The following is a 27992-nucleotide window of genomic DNA, read 5'->3' as shown; positions in this document are numbered from 1 at the left end:
CCCCCCCCGCTGATTGCCAAAATCAACCGCTGCCACTGAGAACCTTAGGCACGCCAGTGTGTATTTAATCCTAAATTTACCCCATAGCTGGTATTTTACCATTAGGCAGGCAATCCAGGTAAAGGGCAACAAAAAATTATTAAACAAGCCATGTGGCCATTTCAGCAGTCACAAAAGTATCAACTGTCCTTACAAGTTAATAATTAGACATATTAGGCAACATGCTATTGCTTTCCTGCTCATTTCATTAACAGGGCTGATGTATTAACAAATGAGTAAACATCCTGTGCAGATGTGTAAACATCCAAAAACATACAGATCCAAAAGTTGTGTTTTGAGATGTATGAAACTTGAGTACCTAGTGCTTATTTCAGGATATTCATTACTTAATCATGACATTAAAGATGCTCAAAAGCTTCCTGGCAAAGTTGCAGCGACCTTGATAAAAAGATCGTTTTCCAATGTTCTAAAAAAAGAAATGACAGAATGTGTCGCTCCTTGTCCTGCAGTCTGTGCTATCTGAAAAGAAGGCTGTCATTCATTTGCCTGCATACTGTATGGTGGCAAACCAGTCTTTTTTTTTTTTTTTTTTTTTAAATGCCCCCCTTCATGCTGCCCTTAACAGTTTTTAATGTTAAACTCCTGCCGTTCACCAGACGGTCATAGCCTGTGTCACAAGAGGAATCTATGCCACTGTTGGAGTAGGTACAGTTTTTCCACATGGGGAAACTGTGAGAATCCTCATGTGGTTAAAAGATCATACAACGTTTGTGCATGTTTTGGGGCATTGCTGCTGCGAGTGAATTTCCAGAGCAGCAGTTTCTTCAAAAGAAGGGATGACAACACCACTATGTCACCACAATCAAGACTGCAATACCTTGACATCTTGCAAGAGTCGCACAAATGAGACATCATGGTCCCTCCGTTGATGAATCATCAACACTGTGTTACTCAGATTTATGGGTTTAAGTGTATCAGTCTTTTTATTTATTTTATTGCCATGATAATTTTTCTGCAACATTCATGTCCCCCTCAGGGTGAAGTTTGATAACTTTTAGCCCTCTGATTTTTCTTCTAGTGCCATCTTCAGGACAAACTCTTAAACGGTCCAAAACTTTACTCTTTTGACCAAAACTAATCGCATTCCTGTGAGATGTTCATTCTGTGCTTATCAGCAGACATGCCAAATTAATATGTTTATCCTCATAAACATTAAGAGAAAATTCACTTTGAGTAAGTAGTTGAGATTTGTAACGAGTGATGGATGGCAGGTAGACACTGATTTTCTTTTAAAAGTGAATGGATAGACTGTTCTGCTTTGTCTATATGTAAAGTGCCTTGATGTAACTTTATGATTTGGCACTGTACAAATAAATCTGCTTTGGTTTATATACTGATGTTTATATTCACATAAAGCTTGATGTTGTGCGTGCATGGGTTAGGGAGAGAGACAGACTCCTAGACTTGTGTGTCTCAGCAGCAGCAGCCTCTGAGTCAGTGTTGAATAGGTGCTGGTGTCACATGGCTACTTGTCAGCAGACTGGAGGAGGAACATAATCCTGTGGAGGAAGGCTGCTGTTATCAGCTGGTGCATGTTGGTCTGAGAGAGCACTCCACTTGGAGAGAAACTGGACGGCACATCATTGCTCGGTACGCACACTTCACATCTCTAACTCTCACTTCTTTTGTCTCCCTATCTCTCTGTTTTCTCCCTCCTGTTTGCTTTTCTCCTGCACCCTGACCAGTCCCGGGTCGCTCTTCACGGCAGAGTTCAGAATTGCACTACAATGTCTGCGGTGGCTTCTCTGCAGTAAGCACACAAAGGTAAGGTTGTCATGTTTTTCAGTTGTCTTATTTGTCATTTTGTGCGTGTATTTTATTTATTTTAAAGATTTAATTGATTCTTTTTTTTTTTTTTTTCTGTTGATGCATGTTCATCCTTATTCAGGTGATCAGGGCTGTTATTCTAATCAAACTTAACCTGTTCGTGTCACACTTTCTTAAAATTCAGTTGACTAGGAGAAGTAGAGCTGAGTCAGAGCTTGACCATGATGAACTTTAACAGTAAACAAATCCTGATCAGTGTCACATCCTACACAGCAGAAAAACTTTTGGACAAACATGCTTTCTCATTGTTATTAATCCTGATTTGGAGCCTTTTAAAGCCATGGTTCTTAATGCTGTGGCTGAACATTTACAACTGCATCAACAGACAAACCTCGTTGGTTTTATTTATTTATTTCCCCCCCAGCTCTTGTATGTATCTGTAATAAGCAAGTGTTAAGTTTTCTTTGAAGTTGTGTTCAAAAAGCTAGTGTGTTATTGTATTAGATAAAAAAAAAAATAATAATAATAATAATAAAGTCCACAAATTATCTCCATGCAGCTGGGGACTATCACAACTGCACATTCATTTTTGTGGCCAAGTTTTATTCCCAGTTCTCTAATGAAACCTTCAGCTGCTCCTTTCCTCTGTCATTGTCCTGCTTTTGTAAGTAAAGGCCAGTCTGCTGGTTGAGGTCTGGATTTTGTAAACACGTTTCTATTTCTGGGCCAGCATTTTTATTGTCAGTTTTTATATTTTATTGAACTGTTCTTTAATTACGCCTTTTTTGATAGAATAGTAGATGAGCATGCAGACTGTGGTCAACATTCACGTGCCAAGCGTCCAACTGAAGCTGAGCCAGGCAGATTACTAGTTTTAGCCGTATGTGGGCTTGTGTCGTGAGTTTGAGCCTGGCTTCTAACCTCTGTCCAGCTGTCTGGCTGCCTCACTCCTTTACTGTCCACAGGAGGTGGAACCTCCACCTTTTTCTATCCATCATCTAAAGGTCACATCAAATGGCACACGCAAAAGAAAAATTAACCTGTCTTGCTATATAGGTTGTGTCTTGGGATGAGAAATTCTTGCCATTTGCAAGATTTTTAGAGGAGATTTTGTGCCAACTCATCACTTCTCAGGGCTCCTAAAGCGGCTTTTCTCAAATTTTAAAGGATAATGATTAAATATCAAGTTAGTCACTTGAAGGAAAACAGAGATAGAGAAACAAAAACTAAAGTGCCATGTATGCTTAAGAAAAGGAAGAATTCTCAGTTCTTACAGTGCAACCTCATCACTTTTTTTTTTTTTTTTTTTTGTGTGGCACACATACTGACCCCCCCCAAAAAAAAACAAAAAAGCCAACTCCCTGCTCTAATCAATCACTTCACTCCCTAAGATATGAAAGCAAATGTCAACATTGGGGATATTCAGATTGATTTAAAATAAAGTAGGTTTACCTCGACTTTATATGATCAGACTACATGCAATGGGGAAGTTGGTTTTGTCAGAATCACTGTAATGTTACTTCAGAAGCTATAAACAGCAGGCCACACACCAACAGCTGTCCTGTCAGTCACATATGATGAATTCTGACCTTTGAATGCAGAGATACTTCGTACTTAAGGAGAATTTGTTTCTTACATATATGTATACATATAATGTGATGTCTGAGATATACATTTATAGGTGATATGCTAGATCATATTTTAATTTAAACTGACATGGGCAAAATTGTGCTGTAATTGCTGTTTTCCTGCTGTGGATGTTATTTTTTTGATAGAAGGTAACATCGTTACATACATGAAATCGCTGTAAACTGTATTTGTAGTGTTTTCTCATAGATTGGAGAGGCCATGATCAAAATGACAGCTTGTTTTTCTGTTAATGTTAATATCACGTAGTAGACATCATTGGTTAATAATAGATTTTGGATGAACCCAAATTAGCTCTGGAGCATAGGTCCTGGTCCATGCATAGGCAAAGTTTTCAGTTAACTCTCTCAGAGGTCTGTCTTTATAAACACTACAGAGACTCCCATTTCCATTATTTTTCATGAAGTTTGTTGCTCCTCCTGATCGGCATCAGACTGTAGCAGTTACCTCTTCCTGTTTTCATGCTTACTTCCCCTGAGAAGGATAGTTTTCCCAAAACCTTGTGCACACACTCGAGGCTGTGGTTAAATCTAGTATGGAAAAGTTCTGAAGTCTGGGAAAATAAACTCGTTACTTCTGCTCATCTTCTTGTGTGAACAGCCTGTGATGTGCTGGACCTATGGAAAGACATGATTAACGTCTTCCAGGATAAATACAGAGCATCTTCTCCTCACTTCCTCTTGCACTGTCAGCACTCATCCTTGTCCTTCTCAGCATTTCAGTTCTTGCACAAGAACAAGCAGTTCCTCTAAAGTCAGTCCCCTTACACACTGATTGTACCTGACTGCAGTCAAAATAATACAAAGGGTTCGGTGCACTATGGTTTAGATACTATTTGCCTACCAAGCCAATTGCAGTTGGTATTATTATTTTCTTCTTCTGATTGTTATTGTTATCTTAAAGGTATTATTACAGACATGCCCTGGGGTAGATTAGCTGGTTCCCATGGTTTTTGCCCAGGATCCCAGGGATCTGTAACTTTATCCCTGTGTAGCCAGCTCTCCCTCTTCCACAATGGTGGCGTCTAGGTTTACTGAGAAAGCAGTCATCAAGCTAATGCCAGGAGACTGCTTTATCAAAATTACTTTGTGGATTGCAATGTCTTAAAGCAGCGTAAGTTGTTATTAAGCAGTAAAAAAGCGGGCTCTGATGAGCAGTTTGGAAGAGCAAAGAGGGGTGTTGACAAAAAGTGTGCAGTCAGGTCTCTTGGAAGGTAATGTCTTTGTTTTAAAAAAAAAAAAAAAAAAAAAAAAGTTCACTCTGTTAGTCTCCCTCCTTTCTTCCACATCTCTTGTCATACTGTACTTCTATGAAACATTCGTAATCCGTCCCTGCCACCAAGGTCATTGATGTGATTGTTTTCCAGCATCATTGAGGCTTATCTGCTCTTTGATAGCTGCTGTCAGAAAGCCAGAGACCTTTTGGCAGAGCGTTGTTTCTTACGGCGACTCGGAGAAGTGAACCAAAAGAGGGCCCTCCTGCCTGAAGACCTAACAAAAACCGCTGCTCTGCTCATGATGGTGCCCGTGAGACACATTAAGATTTAAGGGCAGTTTCTCTGTCAAATATTAAATATATCAGGGGAGGGGTTCTTGTTTGCTTCATTTAGTTTAAATATATCATGGCTGCTACCATTTGGACTTTAATTTCAGTGTGTATGCATTCACATATTGATCTCTGCAGCCCAGTGGTGGAGTTCAGTTACATCGAGTTATTTTCATTGAAGTAGAAACAAGTAATTGATAACGAAAGCAATACAACTGTGACCAGCATGTGTGCATTATGGCGCTCCTTGTTATACCCTTTTACATCTCAAACTGTCTCTGGTGGATTCCTGTGCTTATATGTTGCTTAGCTGAGACTGACAAATGAAAGAGTTGGAGGTGAGCTTGGGCACGTGCCACTGCTTATCAAAGGGTCCACTACACAGTAGCATTATGTTATCTGGCCCTTATCTGAGTAATGGTTAATGACCTTGAGTGGTGGTGAGGAAGTACCGAAGGGGCTTTTAAATCATGAACCACAGTAGTAAAAATTAAAGGCAACAAGTTGTAATTTATATAAGCCTGTTGGGAATGTCGGATAAATGCAGCTGTCCGGTTTTTCCATGTTATCACCAACATGATACGAGTTTCAGCCATTACTGTGCCTCAAGGGGAACCAGCAGACTACAAGGTCCTTGAGGCTTCCATTAAAGTTGATTACCTCACATTTAGATTACACATCAAAACAACGACAGTGTAAGAACAGTGAAGCGCTGTGTCTCTTGCTTCGTTGGTTTCAGCAGGCTGGCTCTGAACTGCAGAAGTGCTGATTCATGATTTTAATTGGAATATATATATATATATATATATATATATATATATGGACACAATATATTTTTAAACAAATAGAGGTGCACTGTCGCTGATCCATCAATTACAGCACACCTAGTACATTTCCAGGTGATGCTCTGAGACTTGAACTTCATCCATCTTTACTTCTTGGTCGATTCAGCAGGTTTTTGACTGGAGTTTAAACCTTCACATGATCAGTTGAACTGTGACCGACTAAGGCTGGTTTTAAATGCCATTCATTGGCCTACTTGTATGTTATATCTTTATGTATGTGATCATACTCCTGCTACAATGTCATGAAATGTATCACATCCTCATGTAAATGTGGATATCCTCTAAGTATATATCACCGTTTTTACTTTACGACTGTACTTCATATTCAGAGGTTATTTGCCCAAAGCTTTCTCACTCTTGTTTTGCCTCAAGTTATAAATTTTCATTTTTGTGTGTACTAACGTCTGGATTTGTGTTTGTCTCCAGGTTATGCTGCCCAAAAGCTGTCTGAGTCCCAGTGAGAAAGAGAAGGGCTAAAGCCGCAACTGATCCAAACCAGCTTTCCAGATCCTCTCCAGCAGCGACTCCACTGCGGAGCCATGAGCAACCCGGGCGCTCCCAACCAGATTACAGATGCCGTGGCAGCGGTTATTCACAGTGTAAGTCCACACGACCACACACAAAAGTTCAGTTTGTCCACTCATGTCAGGCCTCTGTAGCCTTGGGGAGATAAAACACACGATGCAAAGTCTATGACCCCTGTGGTGAATCAGGTTCAACACTGCTCAGGAGGAGATGGCACTCTCCTTTTAACAGACTGGGGTATTTTTATTTATGAGACTGTAGCTATACGGCACAAATATTTCACTTACTTGAATTCACATTCGCCCACATTTTTGCTGCATCAGCTTTCTCTGTCCCCTCTGGCATTAGAGTGTGTATTTTGGATGTACCAATCCCTCCAGAGCCATGTGTGTAGAAATCAAGTCGCATCTTGGAGCCAGCTCCCTGCTTCTGTGCTTCTGACAGCAAAAATAAAAATGTTCAGAATAGCTCAAAAACACTTGATCTGCTCAGAAAGCTGCTGCTGTTCAAAGCACAATTTCTCTTTATGGTATTTTATTTTTTATGATTTCTTTTTTCAGTGGCATGCCAGTGAAATCCAAAAATAATGCTGGAACATGAAAATACAAACTTTAATTGCATGGCTGCTGGTAGTATTGATGTGATAAACGGGGCTGAAAAAGCTCGCGAGGGCAGCTGGGCAGCAGCCCAACAAAGCTGCATTCCTCGACTCAAGAGCTCCTGAGTGAGTTCATCTCAGGATCATTGAGATGCTGAAGGCGAAAGTGTCACAGGCTTGACGAAAAAAATCCAAACATTAATAGTTTCATATTGGTAGATATCCAGTTAATATATAGTTTTTACTGATTTGAGCTTTTCTGATTTACTGAGCAGAAAAGAGAAACAAAAACTCACTTCCCATCCAGTAACATGTGATACTCTGCTTGGATGGACCTTTCATCAGGTTCATGTTTTATTGGACTCTGGAGAGATAAAGTGAGGGTAGGTGTTGGTAGCACCCGTGTTGCAATACCAATATAGGAAACGTCTGCTTTTCCTTAGTTTTGCGTTTCTGTTGACGCTCAGTCAGCTGCTTCCTTTCCTCATATTCGTCCAACTGTGACAACCACTGCACGTACAGTACCAACGTGGAAGGGGCTTCCTCGCTCAACGTAAACAACACAAGTGTTGTCCAAGTTTGAAACCTGATCTCAGCAGCTAAGGCAAAGAATGCAGCGTATGTAGCAGGTGGAAGTGACTCCATGACGCAGAACTACTCATCCATGAAGGATGTGCAGTCCATTTTACAAAATAAAGCCGAAGTGATTGAAATGTAGGATTAAGTGATGACATAGCATTTATCTTGCTTCCTCATTGTCCTTAATTACTTTGAACAAAAAACAAAAAAAAAACAAAACATTTTTATTTTTATTTTTTTTATATACAAATACATAAATCGATTAAACTAGTAATCCCTGCTGGGTTAATTCAGTTGACCATCAACTTGTACACATATACAGCTTAAACTTTTAAAAGGTAACAGACAACATTAAAAAAAAAAAAAAAAAATTGGATGTACAAAAATAGTGTCTGTTTTCTGTCAAGCCTGTTCCGAACTTGCATGTCTTCAGTGTTAATTATAAGCAGGATGACAGTTCACTGAGGCATACTGTACTACAATATAATATTATAGAAGAAGATTTGCCAGCAGCAGGTAGCCTGCTGATCAAGAGGCACAGTAAAGATAATAATGTTTGCTGTATGACTCCCTTGGCAGTCATTGGCTGCTCCCTACGCCTCCAACACAACCAAGTTAATTATTGTCACCTACACAATGTGTGTTTGTGTGTGCGTGGCCACGGAGAGTTCAGGTGATCCTTTGTGGATTTTTGAGGGCTAACATTGTGAAATGTATGTCTTCCTCCTGCCCCGGAGATCTGCCTGGTCATGTGACAGGGGCTAAGTGAAACCGGGAAACGGGTTCCATTTAGGTGGCCATTGGTTTTACTTTTCTACTTTTTCTTTTTTACTCCAAAAAAGACAAATACAGTGTAGCTATCTTGGTATACATGAGGCTTCATCAGTACTCCAGTGTGTAATTTCATGGACTATCTATATGCATTCAAGGTGAGTTTGTTCAGTTTGTGCACTGAGACTCAACATAACATGTGAGTCCATGGCATGGTTTGCTGTCTGTCGGCGTGTGTTACAAGTCGACTCACTCTTATCACCCTTAGTCAGTCATTAAACATAATAAGTTGAATTTGAAGGTTTTCAAAGCCTAAATGTAGCTTGTCTTTTCTACCTTTGGTAAATTTAAACACCTGAGGGACTCTATAGCTGGTTAATGTTCAGACTTGTTCTTGAATGGCTGAGTTCCACTTCGACTTCGTCAGCTGCTCAATGACTTTAACCAATTATTGCCATCCGAGATAATAATTACAACCCAGTATAATCTTAATGTGTCACTTGTTACAGATGCTCATCCACTAATGTCAACAGACGGATTACAAAATATTTTTTGACATATTTTTTTTGGACACTTCAACTTGTGGTCATCAGTTTAAAAAAAAAAAAAAAAAGTTCTTGCACAAACTATATGGTGTTACACATTAATCAGTGAGTGGAAGGGATGCTTTTGGGAGGGCTTTATTTTTGTATGGAAGTTTACTAAATCCCATTCCTTTTGTGGTCCTTATGCTAAGCTAAGATAACTAGCTTCTGGAACCAACAGCAGACGGATTCAGTGCACACATATGAGCGATAACCTTTAATCCAACTGTTTGAAAGAAAGTGAGGAAGAGAATTTACCAAAATGTCAGCCCATTCCTTTGAAACAGAATCATATCCAAAGCTTATCACAGGTTTAATGTCTTGTTGTTCAGTCAAAATCAGTTTCTCTATGCAAATTAATATTTTAAGGCCTGAAAGTGTAAAACTGTCCATTGAATTACAACGTTTTAGTTAATCATCTTTTACCAGTCATATTTCTGAGGGGAGGGTGGACTCTCCACCTACAGGTTTAGAAATACTGGCTCTAATTATGTTGTGTATCCAAAATATCTTGCCGTCATGTCCCATATTTTATGTGCATCTGTATTTGCAAGTTTTGAAATCAGTTGTCCTACAATAGGAGGATCTGTACAGTACAGTTTACACCGCTTTCCCTAATGGATGTTGGACCAAATGTACAGCCTATGACGTGCGTCTGGTTTCCTCCTGCGAAAAATTCCTTGGTAATGCAGATTTTCAACCAAGATAAGGCATGAAAACACAATAACATACATAAATAATCCAAGGGCATAACCGAGACAGAAATCAGAAACAGTCAATCAGAGAAATGTTTATCCACTGTCAGACTGAAGAGGCTTTTATTGTTAAACTGTGAGAATATGACAGCGTGAATATTTGTACAATTTTAATTTCAGCAGAGCAAATGGTGGAAACCTGCCCCTTTTTTTTTTTTTTTTTTAAATTATGTCATAGGAAGGTTGTGAGAATCCCTGCTTGCATAATCCTAAATGCAGTCGGCTGAGACTTCAGTATAATCGGGTTATAAGATCCTTTGCTATGATCATAATCAGAAATCCTGAGCATATCATCTACTCACATCTCCTCGCACATTCACGCTAGGATATGCAGGAATGCACCGACTCAACAGCCACACTGACATGTTCGCTACGGCGTTCCCAGCCTGCTCACCATCTTCCCATCAATGCTGACTGTGTGAGATTTGAGCCTGCGTCACAACCCAGATAATCTTCTCATACACACAACCTGTGTAATACGACATACTAACAGGAAGTCTTACTGTAGCTGATTTATCTCATTTATCAACTGCATATATCCACACTACAGCTCTTCCTACTGTAGCTGGAACCAAACTGGATATGGATATGTTTCTAATCTCCAGCACACACCTTTTGTGTCAATTGTCTATCATAAGAATTAACTTTGAATAAATATTGGTAAGCTTTTTCTGTCGAATTAGCTTCTGTACAGCCTGAATCTTCTTGATGGAAGGTTTTGAAATCTCTTCGCGAAAAATTCCACACAGCTGACGTGTTTTTGTACAATTCATCAACCTGAAATATTTAGTTTTAGTCATTTGTCATAATGGAGTAAGTTGTGTGTTTTTTACCTGAATGGGCCACACCACAATTGAAATGCATTTCTCTCCAGCCTGTTGCTTAATACATCTTTTTCAGGCTAATATTGACCAAAGTTTTTAAAAAGTATGAGATGTTTGGTTCCTTTTGCATTTATATTGCCCTTCAAGGTGCATTGAATAAAAGCACCTTTAGTCAATATTTAGGCTTCATGGGGCAAAGTTAAAATGTGGGGATAAATGTCAGTGAGGTTTTGTTCATAGCTGTTCAAACACAGCTTGTCCTTTCAGTTGCCATTTGTCCTCAAAGCGAGAATGACAGTCTTGTTTATTCTGCACTGGCACAACGACCAGGCTGGCGAAGGTGGCAGAATAGCCGATAGGGCTCTGATTAAGGTATCACGAGGCTTTGATAAGCAGAGGGGAGCAGGATATCTCCTGCCTGCAGTTCTTAATAGAGGTGTCGAGGGTCAGAGCTCCAGTGTTGTCATGGTGGAGGCTCCTGACACTTGTCACCAAAATCCGCTGACTTTGATTAAGCTCACGTTGCAATGAGCGAGGTAAGTTTCCTGCTGAAGCCAGAAATTATTACTCGTATTCATTGTCTGGTCAGTTGTGTTATTTATTTATTTATTTATTTAACTCAGTTCTTGGCTTTTTTTTTTTTTGTTGGGGAAAATTCTCTCACCTGCTTGAGAATCCCTCACACGTTGCTCCCACCTCTAGGGATTCACTGTGAAACCATGATATGAATGAGAGCTCTGTGAAAATAAACTGCTGGATTGTGTAGCAGCGCTCTGAAGGTTTCAATCTTCTGGCGAGGGTACGTGCAGTATTGATATAGTGAAACTGGTGATACTTCATGTTCTTTTTACTTTTGATATAACTCAGTCAGAAGTTCACAGATCCACGCTCAAAGCACTTTACTCATACTTTCAGTGTCAACTGCTGCAGTGAAGTGCTTAAATGTCTTTGCTGTTTGTTCTGGAGGTCACTGAGCTAAATGCAGAATTTGTTCACTCCTCCTGTTGAATCTGCTGTCAGAAAAAGAAAAGGCTTGATGAGGAATTGCACCTTCAGTAAATATTGAATCTCTGCCGAGCTTTCTGATCCGTCTCTCCTTTTTACTCATAAGTTTATCGGCCCACAACCCTAACCCAGCCCAACACCGGGGTGTCTGCTGCTGTCACCTGTGTGTGGCATGTAAAAGCAGGGCAGAGTAAACGGCAGCGGTCAGCGTGGGTCATGGGAATCAGTTTTTCACACTTTGTGATAAATTAGATCACATCCAAACAACCTGTTGAGGCTAATGTTTGATGGGTTCTTGAGTTTCCAGCTCATGTATTCTTATCTTGATGAATCTGAGCTTAATGTGTTCGAAATGGAACAGACTGGATGGCTGTGCACAACACTGGTTGCTGAAGCTGTGTGGTTTCCATTGTATGTGTGTGTTGGGCCAGGTTTTTGGTCTCAGTGCAATGTGTCAGTTGAAGTTGATGGAAAACTTTATTTGATTTGATTATATTATTTTTATTTAGCTAGTTAGTTTAGTCCATTAGTTCTCTTTGGGTACTGAGCCCTCTGATAAATCTGATGGATTGAGAGAAACTTAATGGCAAACAAAAGGGGAGACAAAAAACAAAGTCCTGGTGCACACATTTTGTATCCAGTTCTTTACTACAGTATTTGGTGACATTTATGTTACCTTAGTCTAAGTTTAGAGGAGACCTCTGAAACATGACACAGGTCCCCAACCAGTCCTACACTCCTATTTTCATAAGGGCCAAAAGGACTTGTTTGTTTCCTTATGTAATAACATGAAATGAAATCAGCAACTACAGCAATCAAATAAATCTCATGTGTGAGTAAAAAGGTTTCCTGTGAAATGTTGAGAAATAAATTTGCATACAAAAACAATGAAAATACAAATTATACTTAAGGGGCACTACAATTGTGAAATTAATCTTGTTTGTGTGTGACCAATCTGCCGTGCGTGAACTGATGTGCGTTTGATGCAGAACTAAGCAGCAGCTGCGTGTGGAAGAAGAGAAATTATATTTCATCACGTTTTCGGTGGCTTCCTGCAGCACTGAAGAAAAACTGATACATGTTGGTGCTTTTGAGAACTACCTGAGGGAGAATCGGATGACCTATGGCCCTCGAGTTTTGGCACAGGAAGGGTTTGACGCAGGGCCTGAGGCACCTGCGCGGTAGCCATAGCAACATTTATTCTGCCGTGAGGTGGCCACAGTAAAATCATGCCAGCCAGAGTTGATCCACTTTCTGTATCGCTCCAGACAATTCCTATCATAACATCCCACCGGCAGAGACGGAGCAGCAGGGTGCCATGTCCTGCTGCAGGAAAACAGATCTCTTATCACCCACATGATCCTTGTCACACCACAGCGTGGAAAAAGAGTAACTGATCAAAGCGTGCGGCTATTGTTTCCAATTTAAAGCTTATTTTCAAGAATGCATGAATGAGGGGAGCCGTCATGTGGTGCCTCGTCTGTGGCATATTCACAGAACCACAACTCCCTCTAGTGTTGTTTTAAGGCAGAAACACCGTCTCCCAGATCCACACACACTAAATTGTGAGCAGGTTTGTTTTTAAGATATTCTGAAAAAGACAAGACAGGATGATACCTGCAGTAGTGAAAAGAATTATTTTACTGTGTTGTATTAGTTCCACCATGTCTTGTTTATTCACTAATGAATGTACATGTCTGTAGTGATTCAATTAGCACAGTTTCTATTTATCAATTTGTTCTTCATGTTTGTGTTGCAGCCAGAGGCTCCTGCTGCCTCATCACTACACGGGACTCCACGCTCAGAAGACGATGATGGGGACCTGAACAAAGCTCTGGGCGTCCAGCGCTTCCAGCAGATCCTCACCCAGGCCGCTGCTTTACCTGACGAGCAGCACCACAACTACCATGAAGAGGACATCGAATGTAAGCGTGCAGAAAATGAATGGTTGTTGTCAACATCCAGCCATAAAAACAGAAAGCTAATCTTTCTGTTGTCTTCTCTGCAGACCGCCGTCACTCTTCTCACCACATCCACCGACCTCTGTCCAAACTTCCCTCTGAGGGACGCAGGAAGAAGGGCAGCAAGAAGAGGAAGAAGGACAAAGATCACAAAAGCAGCCACGTCCTCAGCAGTGGCCCCATAGAGGAAGGCGAGGATGAAGAGGAAGAAGACGAGGAGGCGACAGAGATGACGTCTGCTCCATCTGAATCAGAGAAAGCCAAACACGTGGAGGTGAACATTTCATTTGACTTAATTATTTTAGCCCAAAAATATTCTAACACAGATAATGTTTTGGATAATCTAATGATTCATCAATGATCTGAGTGTGAAGTGTGAAAAGTGTCCATCAGCCCAAGACGAATATTTTTTTTCCCTTTTGAGTAGTTTAGTGCCACACTTTCTGTTGAAAATGAGAAACGCCTGTCACTGCGGGTGTAAATGAGGTCAAAGCGGATGTTTGTCATTTGGCTGTGACTAAACGAGTGATCAGGAATTTGCTCTGATACCCAACACGATCAGTCACTGTTCTAACCTTACCATATTTTCCTCTATGAATATTTCAGCATAGCGTTAATCATTAATCAGTGGTTTTTTTGTTTGGCTTTTATTATGATGCGTCACAAAACTGGACCAAATCTAACCTCATTAGAATGTAAGTGAATAGTGTCCACTGTAACATCATTTCCTGATGTTTCATTGACTGGCTCTTGTTCTTTTGCTTAACTGTTTTTATTTTCTCATTTTCTTCATTATAAATATAAAATGGATATTAGCAATGCATGTGAATCAAGTGGGACATGTGTGTCTTGGTCTTTTGGATTTTTTTTTTGTCCTCAGACTTACACACATCTAAATGCAAGTGTGTCCTTGCAGATGTGATCTGTTGTCCCCATTTTTCTGTGTCACAGTGCCACAATTTTTAAATGCATGTCACTTATTAATTTGACTTCTTTTGTTATCAAAGACATGTAGACAGAGGACTTTGTTCACATGCCTTTGTCCATTGTTTGGCTCTCATATCGATGTTCTTCATTAGATTTGTCAGTTCTTCATTAGTTTTTATTCCCTCTTATTATGGCTTTATTCCCTCCGCAGTTCTTTGTTTCAGACGACGAAAAAGTGGACAGTCGGGGCAAAGAGAGCCCTCGATCACCCCGAGAGCTCAGTATTGTACCGCAGTCTGGTGTAGCAGCAGATGCTGAAGATGCAACTTCCACAGAGTGAGTGCAGTTTTTTTAAAAACAGAAATGATGAGAAGGTTTATAATCATGCTGAGATGATTGCATAATACAATTTTTGTCACGCTGCTGAAAGGTTCTTAAAGCGACTCCTCAGGCACATGTCTAATTGGTCAGCGAGGTACACACTGTACGTTACCATGTCTCAGGCATCCAGTGGGCCTGCTGGGCCTGATCTGATGGACCAGAGTAATCCTCTCCTCAGACCCATATATCACCTCTGGCTCTAGACAACACAACACACCTCAGTTGCCCCAGGCTCCACCTGTGACATTTGCTTTTCCGTCGGGGTTTAATCAGAGCTTTACGCACTTTTCTCGATTCCAGTTTGCTGTAGGACGAAGCAGACACAGGATTTTTATTTAGAACACATCTTGATAAAAGACGAAGAAAAGTCAAGTACTTTACTTTCTTTGCTATCTGGGGAAAGGACAGTAAGTTCATCGTATTTACTTTTAAGGTGCTTAGTTTTTCACATTTTAGCAAGATTTGTTTTTGTTTTTTTTTTTTATTAAGCTGAGAGATGCACTTGTGTTATTAAAGGAGCAGCAATAAAATGGTCTAACAAAGCGCAGAGAGAAATAAAATAGAAAAGTAAAAGGTGGGTTCACACTTTTAAGCCAAGTAATTCTTTGTGTAAAATCATCTATTGTCTGTAGAGTTTCTGAATTAGCATTTTCATATAAATAAAAATCTGTGTTTTGCTGTTTTTGATCTAGTAAACCTGTTTCATCCGGCACGTCCAGCCCCTCTCCTCAGTCAGGGCCACCGGAGCACATACCTCTGGCCCGGGTGTCGTCAGCCAGCCGAAGCTACGACCTCCAAGAGCGCCGGCGTACGGGCAACATGACGGGTGCTGAGGAGGCGAAGTACCAGCGTATCCCCACTGATGAGAGTGAGGCTCAGACGCTGGCCTCTGCCGACCTGGATGGCATCAAGAGTGAGTACAGATAATGGCACTCTGGAAATTTGAAGCTCAAAATAAAACAAAATTTTAAAAATTTCCAAACTCCATTAGATGTCATTGTTGACAGAGATGCATAGAAATGCATGTGCTTAGTTTGGAGAGATTATTGTTATAAGTCTGTCGTTAAAAAAAATAAATAAATAATAATAAACTTGAACCTTTTTTCTACCCATCTTTTATTAGTTGTCCTCTAAAGCCTTTATTCAGCAGGGAGGTCATGTTACCTCTTGGATCTTGGATGTTTTTTGTCTTCATTACTACTTGAATGTGAAAGTTGTTTTCGTGTCCTCCTTCTGCAAGTTCCCGTACTGTTGCTAAAAATACATAGCATGCTAGCAGCTAGCTGCCACAACCATGACAATAGTTTGCTTCTCACAACAGTTTTTTCCAGCATGTGTGGTTTCCTGTTAGTGCTTTTCTGTTTTTTTTTTTTCTTTTATTTAATAATATCTGCATTTTTATTGTGAGGTTGGACAGTAACTATAATGCATTCTTGCCCCTGGCTTCATCCAGAAACATCAGTATGAGGGAAGGGGCCACTTTGAGTCCCTTCCACATTGCAGTCTGCTCCCTGCTGCCCTGTGACGTTCCCGGGCCCCCGGCCCAGCGTGGGGTTGTGTTCAGGGCTCAGGAGATTAACGTTAGGGAGCTGACCCTTGAGCAAAGAGCAGCAGCTTATCAGAGATTGTGGCAGACAGGCCCACATTATTAAATTAGCCGTTCCCGTTGTCAGCTGAGGCCCTGGACTCGGGCCCAAGCCATCATGTTAGATAAACTTGGATCTAAGTCCTAAACCTTTCATATTTGGTGGAGAGAAAGACAAGGAAGAGAAAACTGAAGGCTTTGTGGCACAGAGTCCAGCCTCCCTGCTGGTTCATTACCTGTAGCTGTATCCTCTTTTATCTGCTTCCCGCCACCAGAACTCATCCTGGGAAAGTCTGTCCCTGGCTGCTGCTCAACAATAGGAATTATTAGATCAGTCCCTCCCCTTTTGTTCGACCTGAGCAAATTAACACCTCTGCTCACTGAGGCATTCTGAGAGTTTCTGCCTCTGTGAGGTCAGATGCCGGTCAAGTAATTGCAACTTTTTCCGAGTTGTCACAACTTTAGTGCAAGTCACACACTTCAATTTGAGAAGGGGGTCACGTAGTCAGATGGCTGTGCCAACACTAACCCAATGCCCACCTCCTTCGCCTTCAAGAGCTACGTGCCAAGCTCAGAGCTCATTTGACTCAAGGGGCTGCCCTAAACTTCACTCACACACCAGTGAGCACATCATGGAGTGAACTGGAAATGGACCTACTCAGTAAGAGTTGAAGAGATTGTGCAAGGAAAGCGAAGAGATGAGAGCAGCTGAAATTATTATTTCTTTTTTTTACCTCAGTCAGGACCACCTGGTTTTTAGTTAAAGAGGTAAAGTATTGATGAGGACCCTCAAAAGCTTCCCTACTTGTTACATGGGAATCACAAGTAGAGACAACGGTAAGACTCTGATATTGGCAAATTATTTGTACTCTCATTCAGTGCCAGCAGGTCCATTTATCTTTGAACTTCTAAGTACTTTCTAGTGCGTTTTTTCCACATCCTTTTCAGCGTCTGCTCTTCTGTCAGCATGAGTAACTCTACTCTCTGCTGTGGGACTATGGAAACAAAAGAAAAGTGACCTGCTCCTTTGTACCTTGATGGGCTGAGATTTGACCTCAGGGTGAAACTTTTAGCAGTCTGAGGGCTGTTTGTTACTGTTTAACAAACTCTGCAGTATTTGGACTTTGGTTCTGTGTGGATTTGATGTATACCAAATTTTCTGTCCAGTTTCTCTCTAGAGGTATTTTTGAAATGGCTATAAATTGTTGAAAGCTATTTCTCCCCTGCCTCCTCTGGATGTCCTCAACACGTCTTGCCGTCTTCTCTTTCCTCCACCAGGTCATCGTTTTGAAGATGTTCCTGGTGTGCGCAGACACCTGGTCAGAAAGAGCACCAAGGGACAAGTGGTGCACATCAGTAAAGACCACAAAGAGCCGACCACTCGCAGCCGCAAGCAGGACCGGACCCCACATGAGGTGAACCTTTTACTCACTTATCTGTCCTCTCCAGCTTTACAGCAAGATGTGCATTACTTAATGTCAGCTAGTGCAGAACGTGGTTGGAGCTTCTGTAAGCCTGAAATCCTAAAACTATACCTGAGAATGTTGGAAAAACATTTTTTTTTTTTTTTTTTTTTTTTTTTAATTGTCATGGATTGCACGTTTTAAATTCTTTTACATCTGTTTTGGAATATAAGATTGCCAAAGACTTTTGCTACCAATTTCCTGTTTGTTGGAGGAAAAAAGCCAGATAGAACCTTTTTATATAAATACTGAAGAAAGAGCCAATCATTACTTTTTTTTTTTTGGCTTATATCTTAATATTTACTTTCAGCTTCAAAGTCCGATTAATTGACTCAAAGAATCATAGTTAATGCAGCGCTCCGACATCTATGGATGGGATAGGGAGGGAAGGACAATTAAAAATGAATGAATGGGTTCTTACCTTTCACACATGGAAAAGAAAAAAGAGAGAGAGGAGCTTAGGTAAGCAGACACCAGGAGCTTCTGGGAGAGGGAGTGTTATCTTTTATCAACACACAGCCCCCAGCAGACTGGATAAACAACAGGCCTGTCAGATGTGTTATGTGCCTTATGGGTGTAAACGTGTAGGTCCCATCCTTTGTGCCACTGTCAGCTGTATCAGTGTTTGAGTACTCTCCTGCACCGTCTCGCTCCTCCAGCCGTTACCGGTGGGTTTTCGCCGCTCTATCTTGCGGCCAGGACGCCTCCTGCAGGACATGTGCTCTGGTCAAGTGTCTCTGTACCAGCAGGTGAGGCTGGGTGACCAGCCGGAGTCAGGTTTGACTCGTGTGAGCGTGATTTCACAAGCATGCAGAAGGCGTACAACGGCACATGATGGCAAAATAGTGGATTTTTTTTTTTTTTTTTTTTTTATTTCATTATATTTTATTTATTTACACAGGACTTGACTGACATGCATGGTGTTCAATTTATAACCTGTAACAGATATTTCATGCTGTAAGAACTGAGAAACACAGAGAAGATTGTCATTTAAAGTCATCATTGGCAGTTTTTCTGTGTTTTTGTCGCATATACTTGTGTTTGCATACTTGTGTTGAGTGAATTAAAAAAAAAAAAAAAAATCACTTGGGTTCACAGGGAGCATGGAGGCTGTTATCTGATGTTGACATGCAAAAGGCTCCACTGAAGCCACTGCTGTCAAACCAGGTTTGATTGTTTCAACTGGCAAAGTACAAAAGTGCTTTTGCCATGAAATTGAACACTGGGCTCAAACTGAACATGCATGTTGTGTGATCCAGACCCAGACAGTATCGATGCTGTCTGCCACATCTCACCTACGTCTGTGTGTGTGTGTGTGTGTTCCTGTGTGGTGTTCCCAGGTGTTCGTTGAGCTGAACGAACTGACCATGGACAAGAACCAGGAGATGCAGTGGAAGGAAACGGCCCGTTGGATCAAGTTTGAGGAAAATGTAGAGGAGGAGACGGACCGCTGGGGGAAACCTCACGTGGCTTCTCTGTCTTTCCGCAGTCTGCTGGAGCTCAGGCAGACCATATCACATGGTGAGAAAGATGAGCGTTGAGTCCATGTGTAATTTTTAAAGGTCAAACCTCCAGTTCATACAGTACTGAGGCCAGTGTGTGTCTGTTTGTAGGTGCGGTGCTCTTGGACCTGGACCAGAAGACCCTCCCAGGCATCGCCCATCAGGTGGTCGAGCAGATGATCATCTCCGACCAGATTAAAGCTGAGGACAGAGCCAATGTCCTCAGGGCCCTGCTGCTTAAACACAGGTGACTTGCCTTCTGGACTTGAGATGATGAAGTGACAAGTTGAACACAAAAATACTGGCAAACATTTTGCTAATGAGTTAATTTGTCATTTTCGAAATCATGATTTGTTTGTTTTCAGGTATCTTTCTCTTAAAAGGAGCATATGTATGTTTTCTCTGCCTTAGGTTACAACAAACTGAATATTTCGGATGAGTGTTTTTGGACATTTGAATAAATATAAGACATTTGAAAATGTTGAATATAAATTAGCAAAATATATAAACGTTTTGACGTTTCTGTGGTTCATGTGATATGCATCTTATCCTCTAGGCCGCCGTGACGCCCCTCATGCTTTCATCAACAGTGTGCATGTTGACTAAAGGCCACACACTGACTCTCAAACCTAATATTGGTTCATGCTGCAGATTTTTGCCAGTGAAATCTTCTCGACTGTGAACAAACAGCTCTTGAACAGTTTTTTTTCCTCTCACTGCTGCGTACTTCCTGCTACTAGGTGGCTTCATGCCTGGTCACTTCCTCTCTTCCTCCTGCTCAATCTCTCTCTGCCTCCCCCTACTTCCCCTAGTCACCCGAGCGATGAGAAAGAGCAGAGTACCCCTTTCCCCAGGAAAATCTCCGTAAGCAGCCTCAGCAGTCCGATCGCACACCACCACAGCGGCAACCACACCAATCAGCCGGAGCCGTCTGTCACCGACCCGCTCATGGGCACCACCCACGTAGTGGGAGAAACGGACACACGCATCGACGTGGAGAAGAACGAGGTACAGGTAAGTCCAAAAACCCATTCATTCATGTTTTCCAAAAATCACCAATACAGTTTTTCATCTAATTTTTTATTTTTTTTTTTATTTCACTTTCTGTGCTGCTTGTTTTCAGCAGAAGGAGCCGACCTTAGTTCCTTGCATGCACAAGTCCAAGTCCAAACATGAGCTGAAGATGCTGGAGAAGATCCCTGAAAATGCAGAGGCCACACTTGTCCTCGTGGGTGAGTCCTTTAAAAGCCAGAAAACACCTCATTTGAAGACAAGCTTACAGTAAGACAGCAGCACAACTTCAAATCAAAATCGTCTTTCATCTTTGGGTCATCATCTCGCTGTCTTCTAGGCAGTGTGGACTTCTTGGAGCAGCCCACCATGGCATTTGTGCGGCTCCAGGAGGGCGTGGAGCTGGAGTCCGTCTTAGAGGTCCCCGTGCCTGTCAGGTTCCTCTTCGTTCTGCTCGGACCGGCCACTACGAGCATGGACTACCACCAGATAGGACGCTCCATCTCCACGCTGATGTCTGACAAGGTAGCAAGGGATTTCTCTTATTTGAATACAACGTGAAGCAATGAAATTTCCCTTTTTCCTGCCACCCTAATGATTCATACTGTCACTTTTTCCATGGCTCCTTATCGCTTTACAATTAAGAGTCAAATTATGTTGTATACTTACAGCAATTCCACGAGGCTGCCTACCTGGCGGACGACAGGCAGGACTTGCTGAACGCCATCAACACCTTCTTGGACTGCAGCATCGTGCTGCCACTGTCAGATATGGGAGGGGATGAGCTGCTGCGCTCTGTTGCTCGTTTCCAGAGGGAGATGCTGCGCAAAAGGGAGGAGCAGGGGGGCAAACTGTCAGCCAAGGTGCAAAAAAGCTTTGAAGAAAAAGGTAAGCATCTGCTCCGATACCTGTAGCTTTATCATTTCATCTGATTTTTACATGACCAAAATCTGTTCTTCCCCGACACACAGAGGCCCTGCTCACACCCTCCAAAAAGTCAGACGACCCTTTAGAACGCACAGGACGCCCCTTTGGAGGGCTGGTACGTGACGTGCGGCGACGTTACCCAAAATATGTGAGCGACTTCAAGGACGCCCTGAACAGTCAGTGCATGGCTGCTGTCATCTTCATCTACTTTGCTGCCCTTTCCCCAGCCATAACATTCGGAGGCCTTCTGGGTGAGAAACCGGAGAGTCGAGCAGCTGCCTTAATTCTGTCTCGTGTGTCAAATCCCATTCATGATTTTGTAATGATGTTTCAATTAAGTCTACTGAAGGAGCTTTAAACCCCTTTTTTGTTTTCATTGTGTTGCTGTTTCTAGGTGAGAAGACAGAAGGTCTAATTGGTGTTTCCGAGCTGATCGTTTCAACAGCAGTGCAGGGTGTGATCTTCTGCTTGCTCGGAGCTCAGCCTCTGCTGATTGTTGGTTTTTCTGGACCCCTGCTAGTGTTTGAGGAAGCCTTTTACCGCGTAAGGCCTGCAAATGAAAAATCATGTTGAAATTCAGGTTGTAGGATCATATCCGGCATTCAGATGTGATATCCATTTTCCCGTCCAACTACATGCAAATATCCACTTTTTCCCCTAAAGACTAATAGTGAGTGACGGCTCTGTGTCTCTACAGTTCTGCAAAGCGAATGAGATAGAGTACCTAACTGGCCGAGTCTGGATTGGGTTTTGGCTCATCATCATTGTGATCGTCACCGTGGCCTTCGAGGGCAGCTTTCTGGTCCGCTTCGTCTCCCGCTTCACTCAAGAGATCTTCTCCTTCCTCATCTCCCTCATCTTCATCTGTGAGACTTTCCTCAAGCTTGTCAAGGTACACTTGAGACCTGAAATAAAAACTCCTGATTACAAAAACTTTTTGTCGGCACATTGGGGGATTATGACCCTGATGCTAAACTGAACAGACTAATCTCTGGACGATATTCTTCTGTGGTTGCCTGGCCACAGAAGCTAAATGGATTGAGAGTTTAACTATTATCCAGGCTTAGGGTTTTGGAAGGTGTTCTATTTTTAGAGTTTTACGGAGGCTTTTTGGCTACAGGCAAATTTTAATTTCCCAGAAAGTGTGTTTGTGAATACTCAGTGATGAACTGTTGTGTATTCATTTGAACCCTCTGTGTCACCGGGCAGATTTTCAAGGAGCACCCACTGAAACGCTGCTACCTTGACAACAGCACAGAAGTGGACACTGCAACGGAAAATGTCACCCTCACGTTCGGCAACAGCACCCAGTCTGTGCCAATGAAGGTCCTGGGCGAGCCCAACACTGCGCTGCTGTCTCTGGTGCTCATGGCTGGGACCTTTTTCATTGCTTTCTACCTGCGCAAGTTCAAAAACAGCGCATTCTTTCCAGGCAGGGTAAGCGGCTGAAATTACTCTGACAATATCAACATATCTGTTTCCCATTTCAACTTCCCAACGTCACAAGCAAGGATACATAATTAGATTCAGTGCAGTCTTCTTCGTTGTCCTAAAGTATGAGAACAAATAAGACAAAGTGTTCTTGGTGTTTAGTTTCGCAGGGTGATTGGAGATTTCGGGGTTCCGATTGCCATTCTAATCATGGTGCTGGTGGATTACAGCATAGATGATACATACACACAAGTAAGACTCACCAGACTGAATCGTTCTCTAAATGTAATTGTGTACATTATTACACAGTATATTATATATAATATATTATATTGCCATCCTCTGTCTAGAAACTAAGTGTTCCCAGAGGTTTCTCGGTGACCAGCCCTGAAAAACGCAACTGGATTGTTAGTCCTCTGGGTTCAGACGGTGAATTCCCCATTTGGATGATGTTTGCCTGCTGTTTACCTGCTCTGCTGGTGTTCATCCTCATCTTCATGGAGACACAGATCACCACGTGAGCTCCGAACCTGCCTCCATCTCTGATTTACAGCATTAAAGTCAATGTGTGTGACAAACCCTGCCGTCAACATCTGTTCGCCTTCCCGCAGCCTGATCGTGAGTAAGAAGGAGCGGATGCTGGTGAAGGGCTCCGGTTTCCATCTGGACCTGCTGCTCATCGTGGTGCTGGGTGGGAGCTCGGCTCTGTTTGGCCTGCCATGGATGGCCGCTGCCACCGTCCGCTCAGTGACCCACGTCAACGCCCTCACTGTCATGAGCAAGGCCGTTGCCCCCGGAGACAAGCCTCGAATCCAGGAGGTGAAGGAACAGCGGGTGACCGGGCTGCTGGTCTCCATCATGGTTGGTGAGTGGCGACTTCTCTTCATCAGCTGCGTTTTTCTTTGGGTTGGTCACCTTTAACGTCGTCATGGTAACTGTGTTGCCCCGCCCCCGTCGCCCTCTCCAGGCCTGTCTATCGTGATTGGTGACCTGCTGCGTCAGATCCCCCTGGCTGTGCTCTTTGGGATCTTCCTCTACATGGGGGTGATGTCTCTCAACGGCATCCAGCTGACAGAGCGGATGATGCTGTTGCTCATGCCTCCCAAGTATCACCCTGACCACACCTACGTACGCAAGGTGAGACGCAGGCTGATCGGTGTGTGTGTTTTTTTTTTTTTTTTTTTTTTTTTAACTTTACTAAATAAAGTTTCTTAGATGTCAAAGTTGGTCAAAAAATAGAAGAATAAAATTCTAATTGTGTAAAAGTTATACAGCTACCAATGAAAGCTTTTATTACTTTCTGGTTTAGTCAATTAAATGATGTTTAATTGATGTTTTATTAAATATCCATCACAACTTTGTAAAACCCTAAACGTCTTCCTGATGTCTGACCAATGAGCTGTGTTCTCTGCAGGTCCGTACGCTGCGCATGCATCTGTTCACCTGCATCCAGCTGGTGTGTCTGGCTGTTCTGTGGGTGGTCATGTCTACACAGGCTTCTCTGGCATTCCCCTTCGTCCTCCTACTCACCATTCCTGTCAAGATGTTCCTGCTGCGTCGCATCTTCAACCACAGAGAGATCGCTTGTGTAAGTCAATCACAAGAGGGCGCAACGACGCCGAAACTGCAGCCTCAGCAGTAACACAGAGCTACAATTTTTAGGACGGCGGTTATTGAAGGCATTATCCTTTTTAAATCCTGTTTTGACTTGATCCAGAAACGATCCCTGTAACAGAGAGACAGATCTAAAAAAAAAAAAAAAAATTGATTCGACAGTTTTATACAATATATTATACTGAATTTCACTAACTCATCAGACTTAGAGGAATAGATGACAGGAATAAGTCATTTTTATTTTGATTATAATCCTTTTTTTTTTTTTTGTACATTTAGTCACATTTTATGATACATTGCTTGAATTGTATTTTTGTAAGTTAGTTTGATATGCAGTTCTGATTTGGCTGTCTTTTCGTCATGCTGTGACAAATCATCAGACTGAATTAATCCGAAGGTATTTTAATATTCATGTAATTAAATGTGCACAGCTTAAAGCAGCTGCTTTGACGAGGCCATTGTTACTGCTTAGACCAAAAATGAGGGATTGGAAAGATGAAGAGGAAACAGTCGTTAATGGTAACATCTCTGTGCCTCTTCCAGCTGGATGCTGACGACGGAGAGCCAAAGTTCGACGAGCGCGAGTGTCAGGACGAGTACTCGGAGATGTACATGCCTGTGTAGCCCCCGACGAGCCCTCAATCCACCACTTCAGACCGAACCACTGACGAATGGAGCCCTCGGTGTGAAACACTCACAGATATTTGATGCCACGTCACTGTGCACCACCAGCCTCCTTCATCACCGTGCGTACAGTGTAGTACATCAGAGGTTTGTTTGTTACCTGGGTCAACGTTTCACTGTTTAAGTAGCTTTTTATTGTAAAGTAGGTGGCTTTTCGGATGGTTAACAGCACTTTGTGGCACAAACAATGAAGTCCTACTGAGGAGCTTAAACTCTTGTTAGTTTGTATTTACGCATTATATGCTTTTTAAAAAAAAGTATTTCAGGGGACACGAGATTCCAAATCCTACGATGTGATCTCAAGCTCAAAGTTAAACGCGATAAAGGTAGATAGATTTGCAAGACTGATTAATTTTTAGCCCTGAAAGGTTGCTCTGATTCACATTGAATATTTGGAGAATATATGGGATACATTCCTTTATATTGTCATGCTTGTAGGTTTTGCTCTTCTGGTTTGCTGCCTTTTTTTTTTTTTTTTCATGTTTTAATCTCACCAAGCGCCTTATGAAGGAAATGAAAAAGTATGAGGTGTTAACGTATACAGCCGATCACTTTACCCTCCTGCGAGTTAGTAGCACCTTTTTAAAGACACCAAATCTGAACTATGACTGTATTTTATGGAACCATTTTATCGCCTTAGCATCCTCGTAAACAGCTCATTTATCAGTGTTGCTGTAGTGTACTTTGTAATTGACTGCTTTTGATTCTTTTTTTTTTTTTTTTTTTTTTAGCCTGTCCTTCTTTAACTATTACATTTTTTTTTTCTACTCAAATGCAGCCGTTTAGACAAAAGTTGGGCTTTTATGTGAACTTTTGTCGCATCAGTGAATGAATATGACCATCAGAGGGCGATCTTGAAGGATTGTGATGAAGATGTACCACAAAAAAAACAGTATAGAAAAATGCATTTTCTCATTACACTAATGCCATAATATGGTAATAGCACATTTAAAGTATAAGAATAACACAGTGGCGTATTAAATATAGTCTAAATTTCTTCACGCACATGCTTAGGGGCAATAATGATACTAATGTAATGTTTTGAAGTCTCACTTGGTGTGGTTCATTTATTGGGAATCGCTGTAATTTATTGGTTTCTTTGTGCCAAATCATGTCTCGTGTAAATATTTTCATGGTCAGAACAATAAGCTGCAGTTCAGTCATCTCAGATCTCCCAACTGTTTAGTTGGTAAAGAAGTTTCAGCCTAATTGACAAATTTTTCAAATCATTACATTCCTTGGTTAAGCTTGTTTTCTTTTTGGTCGTCGACTATCTGTTCTAACATTTCATTCGTGAACTTGGTCGACCGGCTATCCACACAAGCTGTGTAGACAATTTCAATAATCATGCAGAGGGAAGGCTTTTAAAAATATAAATATACGTGTCTTTTTTTTTTTTTTTTTTTTTTTATGTCATATTGTATCAGTGTGACATGATTTGGCCGGCTGAAGCTTTAACTCTGTCAATTACCTTAAATTTTTGTTACTTAAGTGTGTATTTGAGATTTTCCCGTCTGAACTGCTCCATCTCTCGCAGTGATCTTGTGCCTGTTTGGTGTCACGAAATTGCACAAAATCAAGTGCCTGTGGGACCATGAAGTGACCAGCTACAAATGTCTGTTGTGTTTGTTAGAACAACATGCATCGAAACAGCTTGCACTTTTGAGACGTTCATTTAAAAAAAAAACAAAAAAACAAAAAACAACTCTTATTTATCTGTTGTAACATGAAGCATTGTTTCTGTTTTTTGAGAGTTTGTCACAGGATGTCACAACCTTTTTTTTTTTTTTTTTTTTTTTTTTTTTTCCTGGTGTACACACACATCTGGCTGCATCATGGCCATGACAATGAAGGGGGATATTTATGAGAACGATGATGTTGGTTTTATGTCTGCTTATTGTGCCTGTGGATGACAATGAAGGTCTGTGCGTGTGTTTTAAGTATTTGTCAAAGTTGTGAAATGCTGATAGATTTTGTTGATCAATTTTAAAAAGCAATACAAAGTCTGAGAAGCTATTGCTGATGTTCCCATGTACAAAAATGGCTCAAATATTGATGACAAATAAAGGTTATTTTCTATTTATCCTGGCTGTTGTTCAATTCACATTCAGCCCCAGATAAAGTCTTGGATTGTTTAGACCTGCTCGCTCTGATAGACAGTAAAAAGGATATTAAAGCAGGTTACAGATGTTCTCATTTGCCCTGCCAGATTTTCCTTTTTCCCGTTGACAGATAGATAAATGACTTCGAGGAAGATGGATTATAACTCTTTCCAAGGATCACAACGAGGGGGAAAAACACGTCTAAGATCCTCGACCTCGGATTTTGACCTCCACTGTGAGGCAACACCAAAAGCGGTTTGTCTGGATGGTTTCACCCACAAAAAAAAAAAAAAAAAAAAGCAGAACTGGGTGTACTGTCCTTGAAAGCAGCACAGAGCGGGTGTTTCGCTGCACTGTCTCACCACCCCCATTGTTGCAGGCTAAGGAGTTGGAGATGGCTGCTTTGTTGTTGCTGCTGTTCAGCGTTGGAGCTTTGTTTTCGTCCTCTGATGCGCAGGACAGTTACCGAAAGCTTCCTGATGTCTACCGCCAAGGAGTGGATGTGGCTGTGGACAAAATCAACACTCGGGATGGAATGCTGCACCATTTTCTCTTCTTCAGGACTGTCACAAAGTCAAAGATTGAGGTATTGTTGTTCAGCTTGTGTTTCCAATTTGCTGTTGATCACGGGGTCTCTAGTGAGTAACCTCAGGAGACACTCCAATGGTCTAAGAATGAGGTGATTTTATCATATGTATTCTTTTTAATCAGATTCAATCCTCTTTTGTCTCCCCCCACCCCCCCCCCCCCCCCCCCCTCAGTCCGGGTTTGATGTGAGCTACATTTACCACAACTTCTACCTTAAAGCCACAAAATGCAGAAGAGGAACAGCTGACTCCTCAGCCTGTCAGTTCAGGAACGACAGAGTAAGTTTTGTCTTTCTTTCTTTTTTTTTTTTC

General features: G+C 41.6%; 1 protein-coding gene across 3 annotated transcripts; it reads left to right on the top strand.

The window, feature by feature from the left end:
- Positions 1-1603: 1603 nt before the first annotated feature.
- On the top strand, positions 1604-25447 carry slc4a2b (solute carrier family 4 member 2b). Of its 3 annotated transcripts, none has more exons than XM_029529600.1 (23): positions 1604-1824; positions 6291-6463; positions 13265-13430; positions 13514-13740; positions 14605-14729; positions 15467-15687; positions 17638-17774; positions 19163-19343; positions 19436-19571; positions 20137-20332; positions 20448-20556; positions 20676-20860; positions 21007-21223; positions 21307-21513; positions 21657-21805; positions 21960-22154; positions 22472-22699; positions 22856-22945; positions 23044-23210; positions 23305-23558; positions 23661-23830; positions 24108-24281; positions 24851-25447. In XM_029529600.1, the coding sequence occupies exons 2-23, from the start codon at positions 6404-6406 to the stop codon at positions 24929-24931; spliced, it is 3675 nt and encodes a 1224-aa protein (XP_029385460.1). In that variant the 5' UTR covers positions 1604-1824; positions 6291-6403; the 3' UTR covers positions 24932-25447. The 3 variants fall into 3 exon arrangements, with proteins under 3 accessions (XP_029385460.1, XP_029385459.1, XP_029385461.1); XM_029529599.1 differs by having other exon boundaries at positions 20137-20338; XM_029529601.1 differs by lacking the exons at positions 24108-24281; positions 24851-25447 and having other exon boundaries at positions 20137-20338; positions 23305-23554; positions 23661-23811.
- Positions 25448-27992: the final 2545 nt, after the last annotated feature.

This window comes from Echeneis naucrates, chromosome 20, assembly GCF_900963305.1.
Source record: "Echeneis naucrates chromosome 20, fEcheNa1.1, whole genome shotgun sequence".
NCBI classification, from domain to species: domain Eukaryota; kingdom Metazoa; phylum Chordata; class Actinopteri; order Carangiformes; family Echeneidae; genus Echeneis; species Echeneis naucrates.
The sequence above is the reverse complement of the archived record's forward strand: the minus strand, read 5'-3'. Positions and strand labels throughout refer to the sequence as shown.